The sequence below is a fragment of the Sciurus carolinensis genome, chromosome 7, assembly GCF_902686445.1.
Source record: "Sciurus carolinensis chromosome 7, mSciCar1.2, whole genome shotgun sequence".
NCBI classification, from domain to species: domain Eukaryota; kingdom Metazoa; phylum Chordata; class Mammalia; order Rodentia; family Sciuridae; genus Sciurus; species Sciurus carolinensis.
In genome coordinates this window covers 87,322,913-87,347,296 of record NC_062219.1, presented here as the reverse complement: position 1 = coordinate 87,347,296, position 24,384 = coordinate 87,322,913, and the positions used below count along the sequence as shown (strand labels likewise).

At 37.9% G+C, this 24,384-nt stretch overlaps 1 protein-coding gene across 4 annotated transcripts in view; it reads left to right on the top strand.

Moving 5' to 3' along the window:
• Kcnq5 (potassium voltage-gated channel subfamily Q member 5) overlaps positions 1 to 24,384 on the top strand; it is a 527,081-nt gene that overhangs the window by 497,814 nt on the left and 4,883 nt on the right. For all 4 annotated transcript variants that reach the window (XM_047559119.1, XM_047559117.1, XM_047559116.1 and 1 more), the window contains 3 exons: positions 4,083 to 4,191; positions 21,393 to 21,524; positions 23,557 to 23,683. In XM_047559119.1, coding sequence (XP_047415075.1) covers positions 4,083 to 4,191; positions 21,393 to 21,524; positions 23,557 to 23,683 — 368 coding nt within the window. The remainder of the gene's footprint in view (positions 1 to 4,082; positions 4,192 to 21,392; positions 21,525 to 23,556; positions 23,684 to 24,384) is intronic.

The window sequence follows — 24,384 nt, the reverse complement described above, 5'->3', positions numbered from 1 at the left end:
AAAAAAGCAGGACTGAGTTTAATTTATGCATTGAATAATGAAATTATAAATTGTTAAAATAAAACTGCCCAATAAGATGCATTTAAATAAAATACAGTTGGTGTCTGACTCCCATTCCTGTGCAGCCTTGTTTCTAAACAAAAGGAATAGATGAATCTTCTATTGGGAATAAGGGAGTGCAGCACTGGTCTAGCAAGCAGCTGTCCCATAACCATATGGCATGTTCCCAGTTCCATTTACTATCAGTTGTGAACATCAGTTTCAGTGTGCTCACTATAGTGCTTATTGTTACAGTACACACCTGCTGAAAAGCCAGTTTTTCATTAACCTTACAATTAAAAAGCCCTGCATTTTACCCTACTTAGCCATTGAGATCTTCATCATCATGTTATGTTTGGTTATATTGTTTTCATGGAAAGAGATCATCAATATAGGTATTGTAGGATCTGCCTTCCCTGAACCCTCTCTAGTGTTCCCCAATTTCCCAAGGTATAAGATGGGACTATTAGAGGTACCTCTTGCTAGAGTTCAGAGGAGGGAAATCAGTCACATGCGTCTATTTTGAAGGACAGCATAGAACACTCTCGTGAATTCTGTGTTCATATATAGAATCCTCAAAAAGTGTTCTTTGATATTTCCTGTGAATAGCTAATATCTGGGCTTCCCACAGAGCTCCATAATGGCAGCCAGTGGCCCCAGCTCTGTCTGCCGCCTACCCAGCTTGTGAGTCCCCTCTTTACCTATTTTCCTCTTCCACCCTTCACACACTCTCTTAGAAGTTCCAGAGTGTATTTCCAGGGATCCTTTGGGATGTGGACTGGCTCAGTACATGTGCATGGTAACCATACTTCTCCAAATTGGATCCTCTGTTGATGCTGGTGGGCCACATTATGCCAGGTGCACATAGTCATGTGAAGGAAAATATAATGTAGGAGAAGAAAACCTAGATGCCAAAAAAAGAGACAAGAGCAAATCTGGAAGGGGTCGGAGATGAAGTTCAGGGTCAGGTAGCTCCAGACCCCAACTGCATGGGTTTAAATTCTGGTTCTATCACTCACTCTCCATTTGTCCTTAGGGAGTCTCCTTAACTTTTGTACCTCATTTCTGCAATCTGTAAAACAGGACAATAATAGTACACACCTCATGAGGTTTTGTAGCAATCAATTAAAGTTCTTGGCTTATAATTAGATTTCTCTAAAAAAAAACTCTTATTACTATTATTATAATAATCATTCTGTCCTGAAGTGAAAAATTGGAAACCATGGTGAAAAGTTTCCCAAATGTATTAGTTTCCCAGGCTACCACAACAAATTACCACTAATTAGGTAGCTTGAAGCAACAGAAATATAGTTTCACAATGCAGGAGTCCAGAAGTCCAAAATCAAGGTATTCCTAGGACTAGTTCCTTCCAGAGGCTCCAGGGGAGAAACAATCCTTAGTTTCTGGGGGTTTCCAGCAATCTTTGGTGTTCCCTGGTTTGCAAAGGCATCACTCTATTTTCTTGTCTTTATCTTTTCTGTATCCTTATGTCTTCTCCTTTTCCCTCTCCTATAAAGACAATGTCATTGTATTTAGAGTCCAACCAACTCAGTATGTTTTTATCTAAATCTTACTTTTATTATATCTGCAAAACACTCTAAATAAGGTCATATTCTGGACATAAATTTGGGAGCAAAGCTAATCACTCCACTATAGCAACTAAGCAAGTTGAGTTTGAATTGGAGGAAGAAACCATGAATGGTTCCTAAAAGAATGTCATCCCACCATAGGCATGATATCTCAGGGCTGTAATGGCTGTGTTGCATGGGTGGTCAATCAAGCAAAATAAGCCAGCCACCCTCAAGGTCATCTCTGAGTCAGATACCTGCTGTCAAACAGAGTTAATCATGTGCTCTCATTTAAACGGTGGCAAACTTCTCTGGAGAAAAGTTAAAGGTACCCAACAGGGACAGGCGGCAACTCATCAGACAACACATGTTATAAGCTCTTTACTCTGTTTTTCCTAACCTATAATGTGTCACTATTTAACCCTGAATGCATTCTGACACTGGGTGATGCAATGCAAAGTGTAGGAACTCTGGAGCTTTAGAGAACTGGATTGTAATACCATGTTCTTTGATGTACTAGCTTCATTTACCCACCTTCATGGCCTCAGACAAGGCATTTACCCTCTCCAGGCCTGAATTTCTGCACAACACTACCACAACTTGTGGAACTTTTCCAAGTAAGAAAATAATGTATGCAGGAGCTTCACCTAAGGACTGGCATAAATCTCAGTGAGTGGTTGATATTTGCCTTAGTCCTTTTGTGCTGCTGTAACAAAACACCTGAGATGGGGTACTATAAAGAGCAGGAACTTATTGCTCACAGTTAGGGAGGCTAGAAGTACAAGATCAAGGCACCAACAGATTCCAAGTCTGCTGAGGACTGGGGTTCTGCTTCCAAGAGGGTGCGTTGTTGCATTCTTCAGAGAAGATGAACCTGTGTCCTCACATAGTGCAAAAGATGGAAGAGCCAAAGGGCCTCACTAGTTCTCTTCAGCCCTTTTACAAGGTTGCTAATATTCATGAGGACTCTGCTTTCATGACCTAATCACCTCCCAAAGGTCCCTAACTCTTAAAACTATCATATTGTTGAGTAAATTTCAGCATAAAAATTTTAGGGGATGAATTCTGATAATATCCCAGTTACTATAACTGTTGTGAGGTGATAATTCCGTCTTTCCCCCTTAACTAGACCAGAAGGCCAAAGGGACCATGAAGAAGAGCTGTGGAAACTCATTCACATATATCCCATCATCTCTTCCCTTACACACCTCCACTCCAGCAAAAAGTAAATGGACTAAACCCACAGTAAATATCACAGGAAATAAATGACACACCAACATCATTCCAAATACAAGCTGTCTCAAAAAATGAACATCCAGTAGCCTTGGATTTTGAAGCAGCCAGGACAGTGCATGGCAAAGTCTCTCCCTTTCTTGGCTTACCCAATGAACACAGCACAGAGCAAAGGCAACACAAAGTAGTTTTAGTACTATAGTGCAGGTCAACATGTAGAGGCTTAGACTGTGTAAATCTAGCATTTAGAGGTCACACAACTTGTTTCTCATGAGTGCATTTGTATTATTTCATTTACATGCTTATTACTAAGGTAATACACATTCATTATAGAAACTTTCGAAAAAAGAGCAAAATCATTCTTAATCCCAGAGAGATATGTAAATTTTTTTCTTTAACAATATATTGTACAATGAAACCCATTGTTTTATACAGTTAATGTGCTAATGATTATAATAAAAAACAATGTATTGTGACAGCTTCCTAATATTCCATTATATAAACCTACCAATATTCATTTAGCCCATCCCTAAATAGATAAAATTTCAAGGAATTTCAACTTGTTTTCAATACTTTGTCAGTGAAAAAAAAATGTGAATGTATGAGTTTATTTCTGATTCATCTTATAAACCCTTAATGGCTTGCTATTTAATATAACCCTTCCTCTTTTCTCAGTGTTGCAATGAACCCAAAAGTAAATTTGCTTGATTTATGAGGAACTGATTTTCTTATCCAGTCTGAGAATCTGCTCTCAGCTTTGTCTTAAGCAGGCTCTCTCCTGGCTACAGCTGCCTGTGTGCAGTAACAAGTAGCCAGCATTCCTGGGTCTGGCTGCTTAGCTCACTTGTTCAGGGCATAGGGTTAATGGGGTCAATGTCATGGGATTCGAGCTCTACATATGCAGGCCAGTTAGTTATGTGTCCAGAGACTATTTCCCTAACTCCAAACAGCTGTTGTTTAAACTCTGGTTGTTAGTTTCCAAGGAACTGTGCAAAAGAGCATGGGTAGATCAACACAAATACTCGCCACTGTCTTCCCATGGAAAAGTATTCATGTCGACTCACTCGAAACTGGTGAGACTGTAGAAAAATGAGAAAGAATAACATTGGGTAGAGAATCGGCTACCTTATATACACTTTGGTTTATAAGCTTAATCTGTGAGTACCCACTATTCCCGTGAGATAATTCAGCCATGTGTTTTCAATTGCTGCTGTTGGTGTTGACTGGCATTTTCTCTTGCAGCTGACACCGCACTTGGCACAGATGATGTATATGATGAAAAAGGATGCCAGTGTGATGTATCAGTAGAAGACCTCACCCCACCACTTAAAACTGTCATTAGAGCTATCAGGTTGGTGAAAATTTGAAACCAAATGATTCAGAGGCATACCTCTGATTATTTGAATTACTATGTTGCTAAGTTCTTTTTTTAGCAGGTAAATCTCCTGAAATAACTACCTTCCCTTTTCTGATTCATCCAAATGCCTATTAAGTTGTGAAATATTTTTTCTACATATAAAATTCTACAGTGTTCAACACAAAGTATGTTTTAAAAGGTGAAAAACCAGGCCATCCTGGAGAATTACATAGGAATCAGCATGCTGTATGTATTTGTTGCTTTAAGGATAATTCATTGATACAATTGGATTTTTAAATTACTCTTATGATGTGATGCTCCAATCTACGTTTTGTGTTTTGTATCAAAGATACAGTCCTCTAGGTTATTTTAAGATAATGAGTTGTGAAAATGGGAAACCCAAATTAAAATGCAGTGACTTGGTCCTGTCTTCTGAAATGTAATTGTTAATGATTAGTCTTTAACTTTGCTTCTTCTATTGCTGAAAGAAAGCTAGGAATGCATCAAAAGAAACTTAAATTTATATTTATATTTTTGAGGCCCCTATTCCCATCACAAAAAAAGAAAAAAATGAAGAAGAATTTCAGGATGTGGACTAAATGAACTGCTGCATGCTCAGCCTGTCTAGTTGAATCCCTTTGGGAGAATTTATATCTGTAAGGGAATGTTGAGTGACTGTACTGCAAAAAAAAAACACCTCTGATTTTTTTGGCACTTTCTGCCTCTTATCAAAAAGCAGGAGAAAAAACTTAAAATATTCAAAAGAGTTTAACTATTCAGATGCTTGGTCTAATCTCATATCAGCATGACTGATTATATCTGTGTTTATTTGGTCAGTTAGCAACATGTTGCACATGGCTTTCTCTATGGTTGGGAGTCACTAGGAAAGCAGAAATGTGTGAAAAGATTTTGGCGAATGTTTGTGGGGACAAAGAAAATCATGGTATGGTAAAAATATGTAGTACACCTTTTTTTTTATGCTCAAGCTATCTTTAACAGCAACCTAAAACAAAATAAAGTAAAGCCTAGTTATTTCCCAGTGGAACAATTCAAGTATCAAGTCCTACAGGAGATCACACCTCATATTTGGCCTGGCCAGTCTCTGATTATGCCTCTTGCCTTGTACTTGTTAATAATATTCCCTTTCTCAAAGTATCCCAGTTTGGTCAACCACCTATATCAATATCCTACCCTGGGAAAACTAAAAATCTTGGAAGATATTTAAGCCCAGAAAACTCAGAATATGTAGCAAAATTATGTCTGAAAGCCTTACTTAAGTTAAAGAGATGGAGAGGATCTAGAAATGCACTGTCCAACACAGTAGCCATTGGTCACCTGAGACTATTTAAATTTGAACTGATTAAACTGGAATACAATTTAAAATTCAGTTGCTCAGTCTTACAATCTACATTTCAAGTGCTCAGTAGCCACAGGTGGCTGCTGGCTACGATACTGGACAAAGGAAATATGAAACATTTCTTTCATTGCAGGAGGTTCTATTGGACATCGCTGGTCTACAAGTCACCTTGAGATTCTTTACATGCATTGATTATATCCATGAAAGATCCTAAAGGGGGTTGGGGGGGCAATTCACTCCTCAAATTAATCTAACTTGCAACAAGAATAGAAAAATCTTATCTAGTGGAAGCAGATTAGGTTTCCTAAAAGTCATATTTAACCTGGTTTCTGTCATTTTCCAAGACCTTCTGAAGCTTTCTGCTTTTGCTTCACAACCTGTAAAATGGATTGTGAGCTGCAAGAAAGAAAATGAAATAGGTTTATTCTGCTAGCTAAGCACTTTAGCAACAGTTTAAGATTCACTTTGCTCTACCTTCTTCTTGAAACCTGACTGATTTTTGTAATGTCCTTTGTAGAACTCCCTTGATTTTCAGAATTCTTTCTTGGTCCTTATTTTTAACTTAATTGGATTATTATCTGTCTTATCCTTGTGTGGATTTCTGAAACTTTCTGTGTAGCACTTTGTGACACTTGAGGGAGATGTTTTTCTCTGCCATATCCTGATTTTGCTTAGCAGGGTTTTTTTTTAAATCATTTTCAAGTTTCATCTGAAATTATTGGATTCTATAAAAATCTAATAGCTATACTAAATAGTATAATAACTGGAAATTTTTCACTTGCAGTGGTACTTAATTTCTAAAGATATGTAATTAAAAGACCAACCCATATAATTAGCAGTTCTGAAAAGAAGTTTGCAGGTATAAGTTCCTAAATCATATGCAAAAAAAAGTGTTCTTTTTTTTGAGAAGTTAGATTGCATAAATAAGTTCAGCATCAGTTGGCTAAAACATTTTTTGCCAGAATATGTCCACCTCTTGCAACTCACCTGAAATATTTTACATATACATTACTGAATTCAAGTGTGAACCATATATTATCAATCTCTAAAATAACAACTTTGCTTTGGCATTTTTCTTGTTATTTTTGGTTGTTTGAATACTTAATATGAATGCTTGGATATGCTTTTTGTATCCCAATAGCTCTTACAATAATAGGTTTTCCTAATAACCAAATTAAAAATAAAATGTGTAGAAAATATGTATTCTACTGCAAGGATGGACAGTATAGAAAATAATATTACTACATTTACAAAGAGCAAAGTAAGAATTCTCATTTTCAGTTATTAATATTTATTAAGTAACTATTTTCTACTTACTTTTAAGAGTGAAAATTCTCAGGAAATGAGACAATTAAGACCACTCTGAATTTGTCTGGATTCTAAGTACCACCATACCACCCTGAATGCATTCAATCTTGTCTGAATTTGTCTGGATTCTATTATCCAAATACACTTGGCTTTTTAATGAATGATGCCACTTTTTACAGTACACATAGAATAATTACTCTTCTTAGACTATTTCCAAGATGTCTTTTACACAGAAAAAAATTTATTTTTGTATAATTCCTTTAGAATTATCACAGATTTTTCTCAAAATAACATTTCATGGAAATGCACAAATTTTCTGGACTATGTCTTCAAATTCACCACTGGGATTAGAAATTTACTTTTTTTTGTACCAGAACTTGAATTCAAGGGTGCTAAACCACTGAACCACATCCCCAGGCCTTTTTATTTTTCATTTTGAGACAGGGCTTCACTAAGTTGCTTACGGCCTCTCCAAGTTACTGAGACTGACTTCCAACTCCTGCCTCAGCCTCCTGAGCCGGGAGGATTACAGGCGTGCACCACCGTGCCTGGCTTATACGTATTTTTAATAAATTCTCTATGTCTTGTTATTGACTCAATTCAAACAATGTTAAGTTTGTTTTCCTCCATTCTTAGAAATTAGTATCTAAATGGAAAGAGAAAATTAGCAGGGAAGTACACAAATCAATCTAGACATTCTACAAACAAATCTAGAGCATTCATCATACTCACTTTTCCCTATCTTATAATAGGACAACAGTTTTCCTATCACAGTTTGATAAAAATATAGTCCATAAATTGCTTGGGTGTGTTCTTCCCAAAGATTCTGAATTCTCTGAGTGGAGACTAACTATGACTGTTAGTGCTAGGACTTATAGATCACCATGTAAGTATGAGTCTTGGGCAAATTTTCATACAAAAAAAAAAATATGCTTTTTTTTAAATTTGAGATAACAAGTTTTGAAAGTCATGTCCAATACAATTAACTATTTTTAAGAGTCCAAAAATGACTTTTTAAAATACAAAAGAAACTGGGTAACTAGTTTTCCTATACTAAACTGATAGTTTCTCAGATATGTACACCAAGGCAAAATGTTAGTATGTTTAGGGCAATTGGGAGGAAGTGCTTTTTCTGTTAAAACAATGGACTATGCCGGGCGCAGTGGGGCAGGCCTATAATCCCAGTGGCTCTGGAGGCTGAGGCAGGAGGATCTCAAAGCCAGCCTCAGAAATGGTGAGGCGCTAAGCAACTCAGTGAGACCCTGTCTCTAAATAAAATACAAAATAGGGCTGGGGATGTGGCTCAGTGGTTGAGTGCCTCTGAGTTCAATCCCTGGCACCAAAAAAACAACAAACAAAAAGACAGTGGAATATGTTTCCTACCACTTCTGTTTTCACAGAATTGCTACATCTAGGATCAAGGCCACTCTTAACAAGAACTTCAATGACAATGGTTCTCCTATCAGTTTGCTTTATACTTACTGCCATGTTTTCCATCAGCCTTCAAGATCACAGTATTGTGCAACCTATTTTCCTTGTGAAGACAGTCCAAAAACCCCACTACAGATACTTACTATTCTCAAGGGAAATGAAAGAGAAGTTGTTGATTATATCAGGCTCTTAACTTCTCTTAGTACCTTCATGCAATGAACATCATGCTTCCCATGTTTTTCTGCATGTAACATTTCATTTCCCAAGTCAAACCAGCCTTTTAGAGAAGCAAATAAATAAATAAAGGTCTAGGGTGAAAACTCAAAGAATTGTGGGTTGTGGCATATCAGAACCCAGGTGCCCTTAACCACTGAGCCACATCCTCAGCCCTTTTTGTATTTTATTTTAAGACAGGTTCTTGTTAAGTTACTTGCAGTTACTAAGTTGCTGATGCTGGTTTGAAATCACCATCCTCCTGCCTCAGCCTCCTGAGCTGCTGGGGTTATAGGTGTGCACCACCATGCCCAGCTCAAAGAAATTTTTAGTTGAAGCTGCAGCTGACTACCCTGACACCACAGGTTAATTCCACTCTGCCTGTCCGCCTCCCCAGTGCTGCACAGAAGTGGTCCACGAACACTACCCTCCTCTGTCGGGTCCTGAGTAACTCACATAACCCCTCTGGGCCTGTGTCCTCATAGGTGAGAAGGATATGGCAATTATAGTGTCCCAGTACTGTTGCAGAGATTAAAAAAATTAACATTTGCAATGCACCTGGAGCAGTTGCTGGCACATGCTAAGTACTATGTAGGTGCTAGTTGTTACCACCCTTGAGTTGTTCAGGCTACTTGGTGTCTCCCTAGTATGCTGCCACCTCCACTGTTCATCATCTGCTAGGAAAGGGGATTTTGACCTTTGCCTCTCCACCTGCTCCAATGACAAGTAACGTAAAAGGAGCATTTCAAATTATCTCTCCACCACCTGAGCTGATAAATTACTCAAAGCAAAAAAGAGCAATGTTTTCACCCAACCATGAGGCAGTGTTCCAATCAGATCTCTCCTCCTTCCCACTCAGGGAGGAACTTCCTGCCTTCCCGTTCGCCTTCTAAAGAAGTCAGAGGACAGTAAGTGGTAGAAGTTACCTCTTCTCTGTCTCTCCTCCAGAGACTCTCCTTTCAGAGTCCTGACTACAGACTCTTTGAAGTTCCTCCCAGGAAGTCAGTGCATGCACTCAAAAAATATGTATGGAGCTTCTACTCTGCACCAGTCACAGAGATAAACATTAGCAGGAGAGAGAGAGAGAGCCCCACTTAGAGTCATGAGGTGTTAGCAGAAAAGTACAGAGTCAATCTTGATGCAGAGCCACACAGCACTACAATGATAGAAGTCCAGGATGTTCTGGGTCAACATAAATCAGCACTCATGTGAGAGGTGGCATTCAGGAAGGCTTTCTGGAAGGAGGGTATGAATAGAGATCTGGTAGATTCATAGGTACTAGGAGGTTATTAAAGAGAATAATTAAGGAGAGAGGGAATTGCAATTGCAAAAAGCAGAAGTGAAGGTGGCATTAGAATGTATGTGTTAATAGATGCTGGAAGGCTAGGAGAGCAGAGGTGAAGCTGAAAAGAGGACTGTCATAATGAGCAGGGATGTAAGGAAATCTTGAGTACAGAAGTATATTTATCAGACTGGTACATTGCACTGCAATCCATTTTTTACTTTGCAGTAAGTCATCTTTTTATTTTTTTATTTTTTTTATTTTTTGATACTGGGAATTTGAACCCAGAGGCATTTAACCACTGAGACACATCCCCAACTCTTTTTATATTTTATTTAGAGACAGTATCACTGCAAGCAACCTTTGACCCTCACTAAGTTGCTGAGGCTGGCTTTGAACTCACAATCCTCCTGCCTCAGCCTCCCAAGCAACTGGAAGCATAGGCATGCATCACTATGCCCAGCTGTCTTTCCAAATTATAGAATAAAGAATAGATCAAAAGAGACATTGTTGTCCCAACGCCTGGATCTGCTGGAACCTGAACCACATAGTCATGATGGAGAATAGTGGAGGAAGGATTTCAGAGCATTTTGGACATTAAAAATTATAGAATTTGGATATATACTGATGGGAAAGGATGGAATGGCAGAGTAGGACAGAAAATTATGGAATGGGGACAAACATGGTAGCCATCAACACAAAGATAAATGGCTTACAGAAGCCTCACCTCAGGAAGTGAAGAGAAGGTGGTCCACACAGAATGCCAAGGCTCACAGACATGGAAGGAGCTACAAAAGGAGGCTCTGAAGGAGACCAACTCAAAGCAGCAGACAGGTGGAAATCAGAAGATGTGGTGGAAGAGCACCCAGAGGAGGAGCATGTTTCAAGCAGAAGATGGAAGTCAGCTGCATTAAGCACTGCCAAGAGGTCAAGGAAGACAAAGAATAAGAATGTTCTTTGAAAGTGGCAACAAGGAGGTCATCAGGACTTTGGAGAAAAATTCAGAGGGGAAAGGGTTTGAAGCCAGACAATAAACAGAACACTTTTTAAAATTATCAGAAACTTTCACTCTAATATGAACATGGATGAAGTGTCAAGAATTTCTTTGTAACTAGGGAAGACTCATCTACTCTTCTAAAATAGCTCAGATCTGATCAGCACACTGAAGAATCACTGATGACATTTCAGAGTTTCCAAGGTGGATATGCTAATCAGACCCTGCTTTTAATCATGTGTTAGGTGATAAGGTTTTCCAGTATTCTTACCCTACTGTTCTTACTCTGAAAGGCAAGCTTGAGACCATTGTCTTGACCCTTCCTTAAAATGATCTCAACTTTGACTCCTTCTTGAATCTCATTTTATACTTCAGACAAGAATATTCCACAAATAGAGAAGAGGCACATGTTTGCACATGTTTCTGTTAAATCTACAAGCTGTTTAATCATCGCCAGTTCTTAATTTTGCTGATGACATTTCTGCTATTCTAACAGAGGTGATGAGTCTTTGTTTGCAAGTAACTATTAAGACCCTCTTGACAGCCAGATCTATGGTGTATTACAGTAAAGGATGCTGCTAGAAAAGCATTATGGATCATTTGGCACATATTGTTTAAATCAGTTAATATAGTCCCTGGAAGATTCTTATTGTTTGTTTTTGTTTTGAAGATAATTACATGTAGCCACATTTTTCTCTGAGGCTACATTAAACTACTGTAGACACACTTGGTAGCATCTGAGATTTTTAACCTTTCAATTGGCTTTAATTTAAAATGAATCTCTTCTTCATTGCCATGACTAAAAATATTTAAGACTAACTAACATGTATGGGCACTTTATTTATTTACTTATTCATTTCACACTTTAAAATGTATGAAGGATTGTATACTCCTGAGAGAACAAAATTCACAAATTTAGTTACCACAAAACCCTAGAGGGAAAGTTAACCCTTTACAGACTTGCTTGGATCCAGAAGTTTTTGCTTGGGTCTTTCTTAACTCTTACCCTTTTGAAAGAAAATCTAACAAAATCTACAGGAGAACCTACTAGAGCCTGAAAATAAGGGACAATAATAACAGGCATGAAAATAACAACTCCACTTCCACTGGTGGAAACAGTGCAGCCACAGAACTTGTCCTAATGTCCTAAATCAGACAAATGGGGTATCTGCTTAACCCTGCAGTGAGGACATCAGATAGACTATAGCATTGGGGCAAATGTCTCTATTAAGAGCTAAAAGCAAGAAAATGAGACTGGTCAGCAGATTCAGCAACCCCTGGGGTTCCTTAGTTACTGGCTAGCAGCCCAGTCTGAGATGAAGGAAGCGTAGAGGAGTCTCAGCTATATAATTCTTCAGGTTTTGGGGTGTGTGTGTGTGTGAGAGAGAGAGCAAGAGAGAAAGAGAAATGAGGGATTGAACCCAGAGGTTCAAACACTTGAGCTACACCCCAGCCCTTTTCCTTTTTTCATTTTGAAACAGGATCTTGCTAAGCAACTTAGGGCCTCACTAAGTTGCCAAGGTTGGCCTCAAACTGGTCATCCTGCCTCAACCTTCTGAGTCACTGAGATTACCAGAATGTGCCATCATGCCCAGTTTTTGCTGTATAATTCTGTAGCTTATTTTTAGGGTCTAAATACTGTGTATACAAATGCAAATCTGTATTTTTAAATTATGTTTATATATTAATGGGAAAAAAATATTAATACATATTCTAAACCAGTCACACACATGCCTTCAAGAGTAACACAAATCAGCCAGTTCTGTAGTCCTAGTTGTCTGCTGAATTTGCTCTATGATCAATATCCTTGGACCAATCTCTAAAAATTGACTAAGATTATATGGGGAAGATTCGGTGATGAAAAGGCCCTGGGTCACCTCAAGAAAAAAACCTGGGACCCCTGGTTTTAAGGGAGTTAGAGTTCTTCTGAAGAGTCAGAAATCAGAAGATAGAGTTTTGCAAATGGGAGAATAATAATATGGAATGCATATTGGTAAAGTATATCAGCCCAACTAACCAACACAAAATAGGAGAGGGTCTGGGGGAAGATTCCCACATCCACCCAAAATATAAGATCTGGCATCATAAGACCATTTCAGTAGCCTTGAGAAACTTAGTTGTTGCCCCGCAGCAACAATCCCGCGGTATTTATTGGAGGTGGACTGGAACTGAACTACTTCTATTTTCTTTATCTGGGGTTCTTCCTTGCTTACTTGCTTGTTCACTAGTTTATAGAGGAAGAGAGGCTTTGCTTACTTTTAGTTTTAGAGGAAGAGAGACTTTGCTTAATTTTAGAGGTGCTACTCTTTCAGAGAGGCTACGCTTATCAAAGATCTACTGCTTCTTAAAGGTGGGTCACTTCTTGGGAGGTGCTGGGTGCAGCATGCTGCCTGTGTCCTGCAACCTGCGACCCAGAGGTGTGGCTTTAGTCCCGCGTTCTGTGATCTGCGATCTGCGACCTAGAGGTGCGTTCTTCATCCCGCGTTCTGCGATCTGTAACCTTCATTCTGTGATCTATAGGTGTCTCGTTAGTTCTCTGTTCTGTGATCTTCTTCCAGGCGAAAAGAATGTCTTATATACACTAAGGCAGCCAATCAGCTTAGGATTAAGTAGGATGGTTGGAGCATGCGCCCTGGTACCAATTAAGAATGAGGAACATCTGTTGACCACTAGCGCAGAAGAGACATTAATCAGGCAAAAGTAGATCACGATGTTAACACTAATTATGCGCCACCTCTTGGCTCAACACCAGCCACCATCCTAGGGCTCTCTGCACTTAGTAATACCCACAGAGATGAAGGTGCAGAGCTGATAAAGGACAGTCTTCTCCTCCAGAAGTGGTTCCCTACCACCTCTGCCAATATGGACCAAATCCTCCTTTCCTGCACCCCTACATTAACCTATGCTTCCCATAGTCCTGCACCCACACAAGACTGGAAATGCTCCAAGATTTATTTCTTCATCATAGTATCCTTGCCATTTAGTACATAGACTGGTGTAGAGTAGGCACTCAATAAATGTTTGGTGGATGAGTGAATGAATGGATGAATGGATGGGTGACCAAGTCCTTCTCATCAGGCACATATTTGCCATCGCTTGGAGAAGCAGCCACAGTGAGCTCATCTGGAATTTCCAGGCTGGATACATGAGGTTCTCAAATCCTATCAGAACTCATAGTTGCAGCAACTGTTGTCTTGCACCATGAACATGGAAAGAAAGAGAGCAGAGACTGAGTACTCATTGACATCATGTGGGAGGCTTCCTCAACTCTGCCCACTCCCTCCTGGAAGAGCTGGTGCTCCTCCCAACATAGCCCAGTGCCCAGCACAACAGCGTAGGTGCTCATGAATATGCATTAAAAGAATGTATGAATCAGTCACCTTGGCACTCCCTTTCCTTTCCAACAATCCTTTGAAAAATTAATGGAACTTCTTCACTGCTTGCATGAAACTTCAGACCTCATCAAGGAGGTGGAAGGCAGGAAGCATTTGGGTTCTGATTAGAGACCTGACGTCAATGGATGTTAACACTTGGCCCATTGGTGTGACATGTGTGACTTAGAAGATTTATGCAAATTGGCAAAGTTATGATCAGTTCTTTAAATGGGAGCAGAGACTTTCCACCCCCAACAACCTCCACCACTACCCCAGTCCCACTCCTCCTCAGTGGCTCTTAACCTTTACTGAAGACTTGCATATCTCGAGGGTTTTTACAAAAATCCCTGGGCTACACACTGAACTAATTCAAATAGAGTTTCTGGAGGTAAGACCTAGGGTCTGTGGGTGATCCCAATGAGCAGCCAAGCTTGGGAAGTTCTGCTGTCTTCACAGTCAATCAAACTGCCTCTTCAGTGCACAGTCAGCGCAGCCCTCTCCACCCTGCACATGGTTTGGCTGCTGGACGGACACATCCATCTGGTAGGTGGTGGCAGCAGTCACTGCTGCTTCTGTTTTCTCATCATTCTTATCTCTGCATATTCATATGCAATGTTTTTGCCCTGATTTAGAGGACTGGAACAAGACTTCTGCAAGATTTTATAACTCATGGCAGCAAAACAAATGCACCTACATTTCCTTAGAAGTGCACATGTGTTTGGGTATATATATAGATATATTCTCCCCAGAGTTTAACTTTAGTTATTTCTTCGTACTCAGAAAATTGTATGAGCAGTTTTTCAGTTTCAAGAAGTTGACAGTTTGGGTTTGTGATGAATCTTTTCCACCCTCTAGTGGTACTACAGGGGCATGTCAGTTTTGTTCAATAGGTTACTAGACTCCTATCCTTTTAGTTATCAACAACATGGAAGGAGACTTGACAGTAGTGAACTTTGGCTTTTTATTGTTCTGTTGACCAGGTGATGCTATTTACCCTTGTGAAAAAATAAGCCAGTGAGTGTGTCAGTAACTCCTCAGCCTGTTGGTGACTCTACCACAGACCATCTAATGATTCCAGCAGAACAGGCCATACACTTCACAAAGGTTTATTAAGCACCTGCTTGTGTCAGCCTCATGTGAGTGAAGTCCTAGTATATCAAAGCATCTTAATACAAAGAGTATCTAAAGACAATAGTGAGTATTATAATTAAGAGCTCAACACTGGAACCAAACTAGTTTAGTTCCTAATTCCACACTTACTAACTGCTTAACATTAGGCTGCTTTTCAGTTTGCATTAGCTTCCTCTTTGCATTTGCTACTTACCGGGTTACAGTACCATTTGTTCATTAATTTGAACCTTAACTTGTTTTGGGCTTTTCTCTTTACTTCCTTATAATGACATCTTATTTTTTTGTGATTCAATTGTTTTGTGAGATCCCAATTACAGTAGTAATCTAAGAGAAAAGAATATTATTGTTTTCATGATTTTTCAGAAGCAGTTCTATTTAAATTATTTTCCTGCCCCTAGCATGTTCCTGGCTATCAAACAAATAAGCATTTGTTTTAAGAAGCTTCTTACACCTGTAGAGGAGAGTCAAAGGGTATGTTATCTCTGAAATGTGCCTGAAGAGCTTGAATCTATCTTAAGGCATCCTTTTTAGAAGATTTCTACAAGAGCCTGCCTTATCACAGAACACAAGCTTTAAACAAGTAAGCAATAATAAATTCTCACTCATTTATTCAGCTAGCATACTTGCCAGGATTGTGCAGGATGCTAAGATTAAAAACATAGTCCCAAACAGGGCACAGTGACACACTGCTATAATTTCAGTGACTTAGGAGACTGAGGCAGGAGGATTCCAAGTTTGAGGCCAACCTGGGTAACTTAGCAAGGCTCTATCTCAAAATAAAAACAAAAAGGGTTTAGGATGTTGCTCGGTGGTAAAGCACTGCTGATTTCAATCCCCAGTACCTTCAAAACAAACAGTCTCTGACATTAATAAATTCCAGTGGTTGAATACACTTCCACATATTTAACTACATAATAGCCCACTTGAGGACACAGAAAAAGACTATCTAACCCCTGTGGGAGAGAATGGAAAAGACTTCCTAAAGAAACTTATGACTGAGCCGAATCTGGAATAGTTAGGTGGAATACATTGAGAGAATCCTAAGGAATGAGCACTTAGATAACAAGAAAATCAAAAAGAAAAGAAGCAGCAAATAAAGTGTATAATTGATCAAATGGTGTTTTTGTGGACCTGCAAATACTTGCTGAAACCTACATTCCAAAGAGGAAGTGAAAGGTGAAGAGGTAAAAGAGATAGATGGAGACCACCAGTCCACAGACAGCCCTCTGAAGTATGCTGAGGAGTCTGATGTTTACCCAGTAGGACTTGGAATTCAACAGAGGATTCTAGGAGGGGGTGACATGATCTTACTTACATTCTGAAAGTTTCATTCTAGGCTATAGCCGGTCAAATGCAAAGGAGGGGACAGCTTTGAGAACTATTAGGACATGCTTCATCGTTCCCTACTTAGCAAGTAAAATGACAGGGACATTATTTTTTATATAAATTATTGATTTTAAAAATACTTATGCCTTTAAACATTCCCTCTGCAAACAAAAAATATAACTATTATAACAAAAAATATAAACTATAAAACATAATACCTGATTTAGTATTTTCATCTTACTTCAAACTTCTCGTATATGTGTATATACATATACTTTTTTTTTTTTTTTTTTTTTTTTTTTTTTTTGAGACAGGGTCTCACTGTATTGCCCAGATTGGTCTCAAATTCCTGGGCTTCTCCCACCTCAGCCTCTCAAGGAGCTGGGACTATTGGTCCATGGCACTAAGGCTGGTTTTACCTCAAACCTTCTTTACAGCTTTTGTTGTCAACCCACAATACAGCCAGCTAAGAAAACCTATTTGATCACCATCTTAGAAAGCTCAATCCTTCGTAAGATGGACTTACGCCCTCTGTAGCGCACTAGTACATGCTTAACAACCAGCTCTGCAGGAAAGCAAAGTGGTGGTTTGCATCTTTGCCAATTTCTGTACTGTAAATACTTTTACTAAAATCACTGGTTTCAAGCTTCCAATGAGACATCCCTAAGCCTGGAATTGAAAAGAGATGTACAGCATTACATCATTAGATAGGATTCCCCCGACAGTGACACCATAGATGGAACATGCAAGACTGTAAAAGAGCAACACAATAATAAAATAATTAAGAAGTGGTGAGTTTTGAGTAAGTATTGTCTTTGTTTTTAGTATAACATATTTGACTGTAAGTTTATAAGATTTAAATTTTAATATTGGATGTATTTAACAGTCATAAAAATTCTTAACAATTTTAAGAGTCAGCTCTTAGGAGCCAATACCAGCCTACTACAGCCCATTACTGTATATATTTCTCTTTTCCAAAAAATTGGAATATTTATTAATCCAGTTTTCACTGTTTCATTCTGGTACATGAAGTACAAAAATCTGTAAATAAAGCACATAAGAGAAAGCAGTACCTCCTGAAGAATGGTATGATGTGTAAAAAATAGTAAGCTTATTAGGAATTTTTAAATCAACTCTGTGTAACTATCATCATATGCCTATACTGAAATAACATAAAAGGTAGTCAGTTTCCTTTTTAATATTGATCAAAATGACAAATATTGATCAAAACTGTAAAAATGGACTTTCATTAATTTGGCTAGCACATGAATAATAAGTTCTGTAAGTAAAAGTGAAATTATTTAAGGGCTATATAAAATATGACTGAGTGAGGGGGAAATATTGCCTGTCAAACAGCTCAAAATTAAGCTTCTGAAAGAAAAAGAGAAAAACATTTTTCAAACTATTCATATCACGAGGGATTGGTATCCAGAATACATTAGGAACTTTAAAAACTCAATAACAGCTGGGTGTGGCGGCACATGCCTATAATCCCAGCTACCCAGGAGGCTGAGGCAGAAGGTTTGCAAGTTCAAGACCCACCTGGGAAATTTAATGAGACCCTGTCTCAAAATAAAATTTAAAGGGGCTGGGGAGGTAGCGCAGTGGTAGAGCACCCCTGGGTTCAACCCCCAATACTGAAAAAAATAATAATAAAACTCAATAACAAAAAACAAATCATCCAATTTAAAAATATGAGTAGACATTTCTCAAAAAAAAATGCAAAAAGCCAATAAATTTATATAAAAATACTCAACTCCATTAGCCTTCAGGGAGATGCAGGTCTAAAACCACAGTGAGATATCATCTCACTCCAGTCAGAATGACCGTTATCAAAAAGTCAAAAAGTAATAAACACTGGTGAGAATGTAAAGAAAAGGGAACTCTCACATACTGTTGATGGGAATGTACAGCCACTATGGAGAACCATTACTCAAGAAACTAAAAGTAGATCTACCCTATGATTCAACTATCCCACTTCTGGATACATATGTTCAAAGGAAATTATATCAGCATAGCAAAGAGACCTGCATGATTATGTTTGTTGCTGTTCACAATAGCTAAGATATAGAATCAACCCAGATGCTTATCAATGGATGAATGGATAAAGAAAATGTGGCATATAAACACAATGGAATATTATCTTTTTTTTTATTCACTGTACATGAATGGGGTGCAACATTTCATTTATCTGGTTGTACACAATGTAGAGTCACACCATTTGTATGATCATACATGTACATAGGGTAATGATGTATGTCTCATTCCATTATCTGTCCTTCTCCCACCCCTCAATTCCCTCTACACAATCCAACATTCCTCCATTCTTCCCTTAGCCCCTCTCCCCCCATTATGTATCATCATCCACTTATCAGAGAAAATATTCAGCCTTTGGTTTTTGGGGATTGGCTTATTTCACTTAGCATTATACTCTCCAACTCCATCCATTTACCTGAAAATGCCATAATATCATTCATCTTTATGGCTGAATAATATTCCATTGTGTATATATATCACAGTTTCTTTATCCATTCATCTAGGTTGGTTCCACAATCTAGCTATTGTGAATTGAGCTACTATAAACATTGATGTGACTGTGTTACTGTAGTATGCTCATTTTATATCCTTTGGGTATAAACTGAGGAGTGGGATAATTGGGTCAAATGGTGGGTCCACAATGGGAATATTATCTGACCATAAAAAGGAATATTTCATCATTTGCAGCAAAATTAATGTAACAGGAGGACATTATGTTAAGTGGAATACATTAGACACAGAAAGACAGACACCACACATTCTCCCTCACATGTGAATAGTTTTTTTTTTTCTTAAATAAATTAGAATGTATAATAGTGGCTACTAGAGGTTAGGAAGCGTGGGAAGGAGGGTGGATAATTGGAGGTTGACTTACAGGTACAAAACAAGTAGAGAGAAGTAATAAGTGTTCTACAGAACAGCGGGGTGATACAATGACCTATTATGTGTTTTATGGAGAACAAGAAGAGAAGAGCTAAAAGTCTCCAAACACAAATTAATGATAAGGAAATGGAAACATGAATATCCATGATTTGATCAGTACATATACTGAAATATCACAAAGTATGCCACAAATATGTTCAATCATTACATGTTAATCAAAAAACATCTTTAAATGTTTAAGGAGACAGAAAGGTTAACTATCCTGATTTGACCATTACACACTGTATTCATGTATCAAATTATCACATCATACTAGTAATCTGTACAATTAAAATAATAATTTTTAATATCATACTAAGTGAAATAAGCCAAGCTCAGAAACCCAAAGGTCAAATGTTTTCTCTCATATGTGGAAGCTCAAGGAAAATAAAGGCAAGGGGGAGGGAAGGACAGGATAGTATAAATAATCAAACAAATTAATAGACGAGCAAAAGGAAGTCAAGTAGAAGAAGGAGAATGGGAGAGGGAAGTAGGGCAGATGGGAGGGAAAAGAGGGAGAGAAAGACAGGGTATCTTGAACTGAAGTCAATCTCCAGGCATGTATGAGTTTGTTGGGATGAACCCAACTACTATGTATAACCATAAAGCTCTAATAAAATAATAATAATAATAATTTTAATAAAAGTAAATAAAAGGGAGAAAAGCAACATGCAACTTTGAAATGCACTGTCATAGAGAACTCACACAACAGCTGACCAAGAATAAGTGTGAGACCCTTCTATGGCAAAAAAAAAAAAAAAAAAAGGTAATTCAGTCTAGAGGAGTGGGGGGTTCACTATTGCCACTGGGCAGATGTGCCACAAATGCCGGAGCTACAGTAAGTGGGAACACTGACTAGTGCTGCCGCTTGCCCCTCCACTACCACAGAGGGAAAGAAGGAACTGCTGAAGGTCCCAGGCACTTTCTCACTTCTCCAGAGTTGGTGCATGGGAAGCCAGGTCATTCTGGGAAACCAGAAAGGTGTGAGTGGGATATTGGCTTTACCTGATGCTGGTTGCTTGTTTGGGTGCAAGTCACTTCAATTCTTTGAATCTTTGAAACTTTAAATACTTAAACAACACCAATAGGTATATATAACATTTTCCTGCAATGAGACTGCACAGGCTAAGTTGACAATGCTTCTTTGCTTTCATCAGGAATTTTATGAAGTTACTGCTGTAACTGGTTATCTTAAGCAGATTAGCTATCATAAGCATCATGGAGGTTACTGATGAAATATTTCAAAACCTGCGGCTCCTGTTAGGGTAGGCATTATAATAAAAGACCTCTGGTTCTTAAAAGTTTAGATAGCAAGCTTAGTTACTAAGTGTGTGGTGTTTAACATAAAAGAACTTAACTAGCTTATCAAGCAATATAATGCAGAAATAATTTATGAAAAAAAAGTTCACAAATTTCTATGCGTTACTGTATATTGCTTCAGGAGAATAAAAGAATTTTGAAAACACATTTGTGTCCCAGAAATGCATGTAGTTACATAAAAGTCCATTTGAATAGCCTGGGTATTACATCTTGGACTTGTGGGATGACATTTCAACTATAGTCTTAATCTGGTGTTTCAATGGACAGTAAAAAAGTACAATACTTAATGCTTAGTCTATTTTTAGTGTATTGTCTTATAGGAAATGTTCTTAGATTGTCCTCTGTGATCTCAGACTTTTATATTACATTTCTGTAGGAGCTTAAAATAATTTGATGCATGAACTTTTCCTTCCAGTGTTTCTTAGATTTCTCAGTAAACTATTTTGGTCACTTCTTTTAGCAAAGTCATGAAGATTAATACATCATATGTTGTTCATACAGAATTATGAAATTTCATGTCGCCAAACGGAAGTTTAAGGAAACATTACGCCCATATGATGTAAAAGATGTCATTGAACAATATTCTGCTGGTCACCTGGACATGCTGTGTAGAATTAAAAGCCTTCAAACACGGTAAGCAACAAAAACATTATTCATTGTAAAGGAGCAGGCATGGAAACCATCTGGGAGCAACTTCTCTTTAACAGAAAAAAACCTCTGGATTCCATATTCCTAATTCATTTTTAGTGGGCAACTGGACTTTTGTTTTAATGTATAGTTTATTTTTGCTTTTAACATAGATGTAAATCAGTCACTAAAACCTCCTGCCATCTCAGTTTCCTCATCTGTAAAAATGGAGAGAATTTTAGTGCTTACCTCCTGGGGTTGTCCTGAGGATTGAATGAGTTAATACATGTAACTCGTAGTATGTAATACCCTGGCACTGAGTGCTCAATAAAAATCAATGACTATTGCTGACATATGAATTATTCCTGCTGTTGCAATCACTTTTGTTATTATCAAAACCCATCAGGATTAAGCTAGCCTTTCCCCTACACTAAACTTTACCCAACTATCTAGCCCAGGAAGACAGACCTTTCTTTTCTCTGACCTCTTGCAGCACTAAAGTCTACTACAGAGCCAAGGCCCATTCATAATCTTGGTATGACAGGCCAGAGAGTTGAGACTCAGCCCCTGTACTGTTCTTTGGTTGCAAGTGTACTCCCCCTTCCTCTCCACTGAGATAGGGCCTTCTCTTCATTGCTGTCATGTACAGTGGTAGATAAATACTTTTCTTCCAGTGAGCATCTTCTTGAATGATTGAAATGAATGGTGAGTTCAATATGTTAATTCCAACCACTTGGGGTTGATTGTGGCATCTTCAAGCCAAATATTTAGTCAATTCAGGTTTTTTAAAGCATATTGCTTTATATTCAGATAAAACAGCATTTGTGATTGAATAGCTCTTAAAATGCAAGGATCAAGGGTTAAATTGTTTTTGCATCCCTACGGCGCACTTAGCCCAGAGTGAATCATATACTAGGCCTTTCATAAAATGCCTGCTGATCTGTTATAGAAATCACAACTTGCTCATTCATTCAGCAGATAAATATTGAGCCCATTATGTGTGCCAGGCCTACTGGACATTCAGTGATTAATAAAATAATGACCCAGTCCTTGCAGAGCTTATGGTTTAATACATTAGATATCATAGCAGAAAGTAGGCACTGCCTGTTTCTGTGCAGGCAAAGTAAACTGGAAAGTTGAGTCAGTATCCCTGATAATTCAAGTCTAAAATACAAAAAAAGAGGAAAATGATCAAGTTTTCCATTTCAGTTGATCAAGCCTCCTTGGAAATTACTTTAACTCATCCTGTGGTTGTGTTATAATCTCTGCCTAGGCAGCCATGGTCTTCCAACTCCTTTAATGGAACGTTCTGATGGTTTTTATAAAATTTCACTGCTACAGAATTTATAGAACTAACCTAGAATTTCTACCTCATGTATATTCTCTCACTCATATTCTAAAACAAAGCGACTGTAGATTTCTTATCCTCTTATCATCCAAATACAATAAATCTTTATTGACAATCTGTTCTATTAATACAAAAATCATCATAATTATGATTTTTTATATTTCAAAATGGTTGGATTCAGGAACTGTCTGGTCCAAGGTGGAAATGAACAAGTTACTTGGTTTAAAACAGTTTGCCTTCAGAAGATTACCCATAAGTGATTTCAACATGGACCAGAATAATGAGAAAACTAATCTCATATGTAACCACATGTTAAGATGATAAGCATATCAGTCTGGCACAGCGCACATACCTGTAATCCCAGTGATTCAGGAGGCAGAGGCTGGAGGATCACAAGTTCCAGGCCAGCCTCAGCAACTTAGCAAGATCCTAAGCAACTTAGTGAGAGCCTGTCTCAAATAAAAAGCAAGAAGGGCTGGGGATGTAGCTCAGTGGTAAAGACCCCTAGGTTCAATTCCCAGTACCAAAAAAAGAAAGAAAGGGAAAAAAAAAGCACATCATCTACAACACACTCAATTCACAAAAATTGAAGATACTTATATTTAATTCTTCTATTCAAAACACTTTGGTCTGACCTAGGACAATCTCCATCTTCAGTGTTAATAATCAGATATTCTCTTTCTCTGGTAGTGTTGATCAAATTCTTGGAAAAGGGCAAATCACATCAGATAAGAAGAGCCGAGAGAAAATAACAGCAGAACATGAGACCACAGACGACCTCAGTATGCTTGGCCGGGTGGTCAAAGTTGAAAAACAGGTACAACTCAACACTGCTAATTAACTTCTTTCTTAGTCAGATTTTTTTTTTTGTGAAAATTGATTACAGACAATTGGATGTTTTTTAATAATTAACATATATATAAGGAATGAAAATAGGGTAAAGGAGGTTGCTCAGTGGTAGAGCACTTTCCTAGGATGCATGAATCCCTGGGTCCTATCCCCAGCACCTAGGGATAAGGGATATATATATAATGTAATCTATATAGTACATATAACACATATATTATATATTATTTTATATACATTTTCCACAGTATGGAATATATAATTTATATGTTTATATACATATACATGTATATAAAGGAAAAATTAAAGAATAAAATGTAGAGTGAATGATATTAAATTTCCTCTGACAGTATTCTCCAAAACATCTTTGGATTTCCATATAAAGAATATAGAATTTTATCTCATCAATTAATACTTAACTGGAAGCAACTATAGATTTTCAGTAGTAAAATAGCAAAGATCTACTTTCCCTTTGTGTTTTGGTTATTTTTGTTGTCCTTTAGGTCACTCTTCCTAAAAATAAGACAAAACCTTATGATAATCATGACAACATGTTGAATTTTTGGTAACCCCAGGTTAATCTTCTTATACGAAAACAATTTTCCAGAAATCAAATTGCTCTCCCAAAAGAATCATAAATATTCCAAGTATTAATTCTGAAGCATTTGGTAC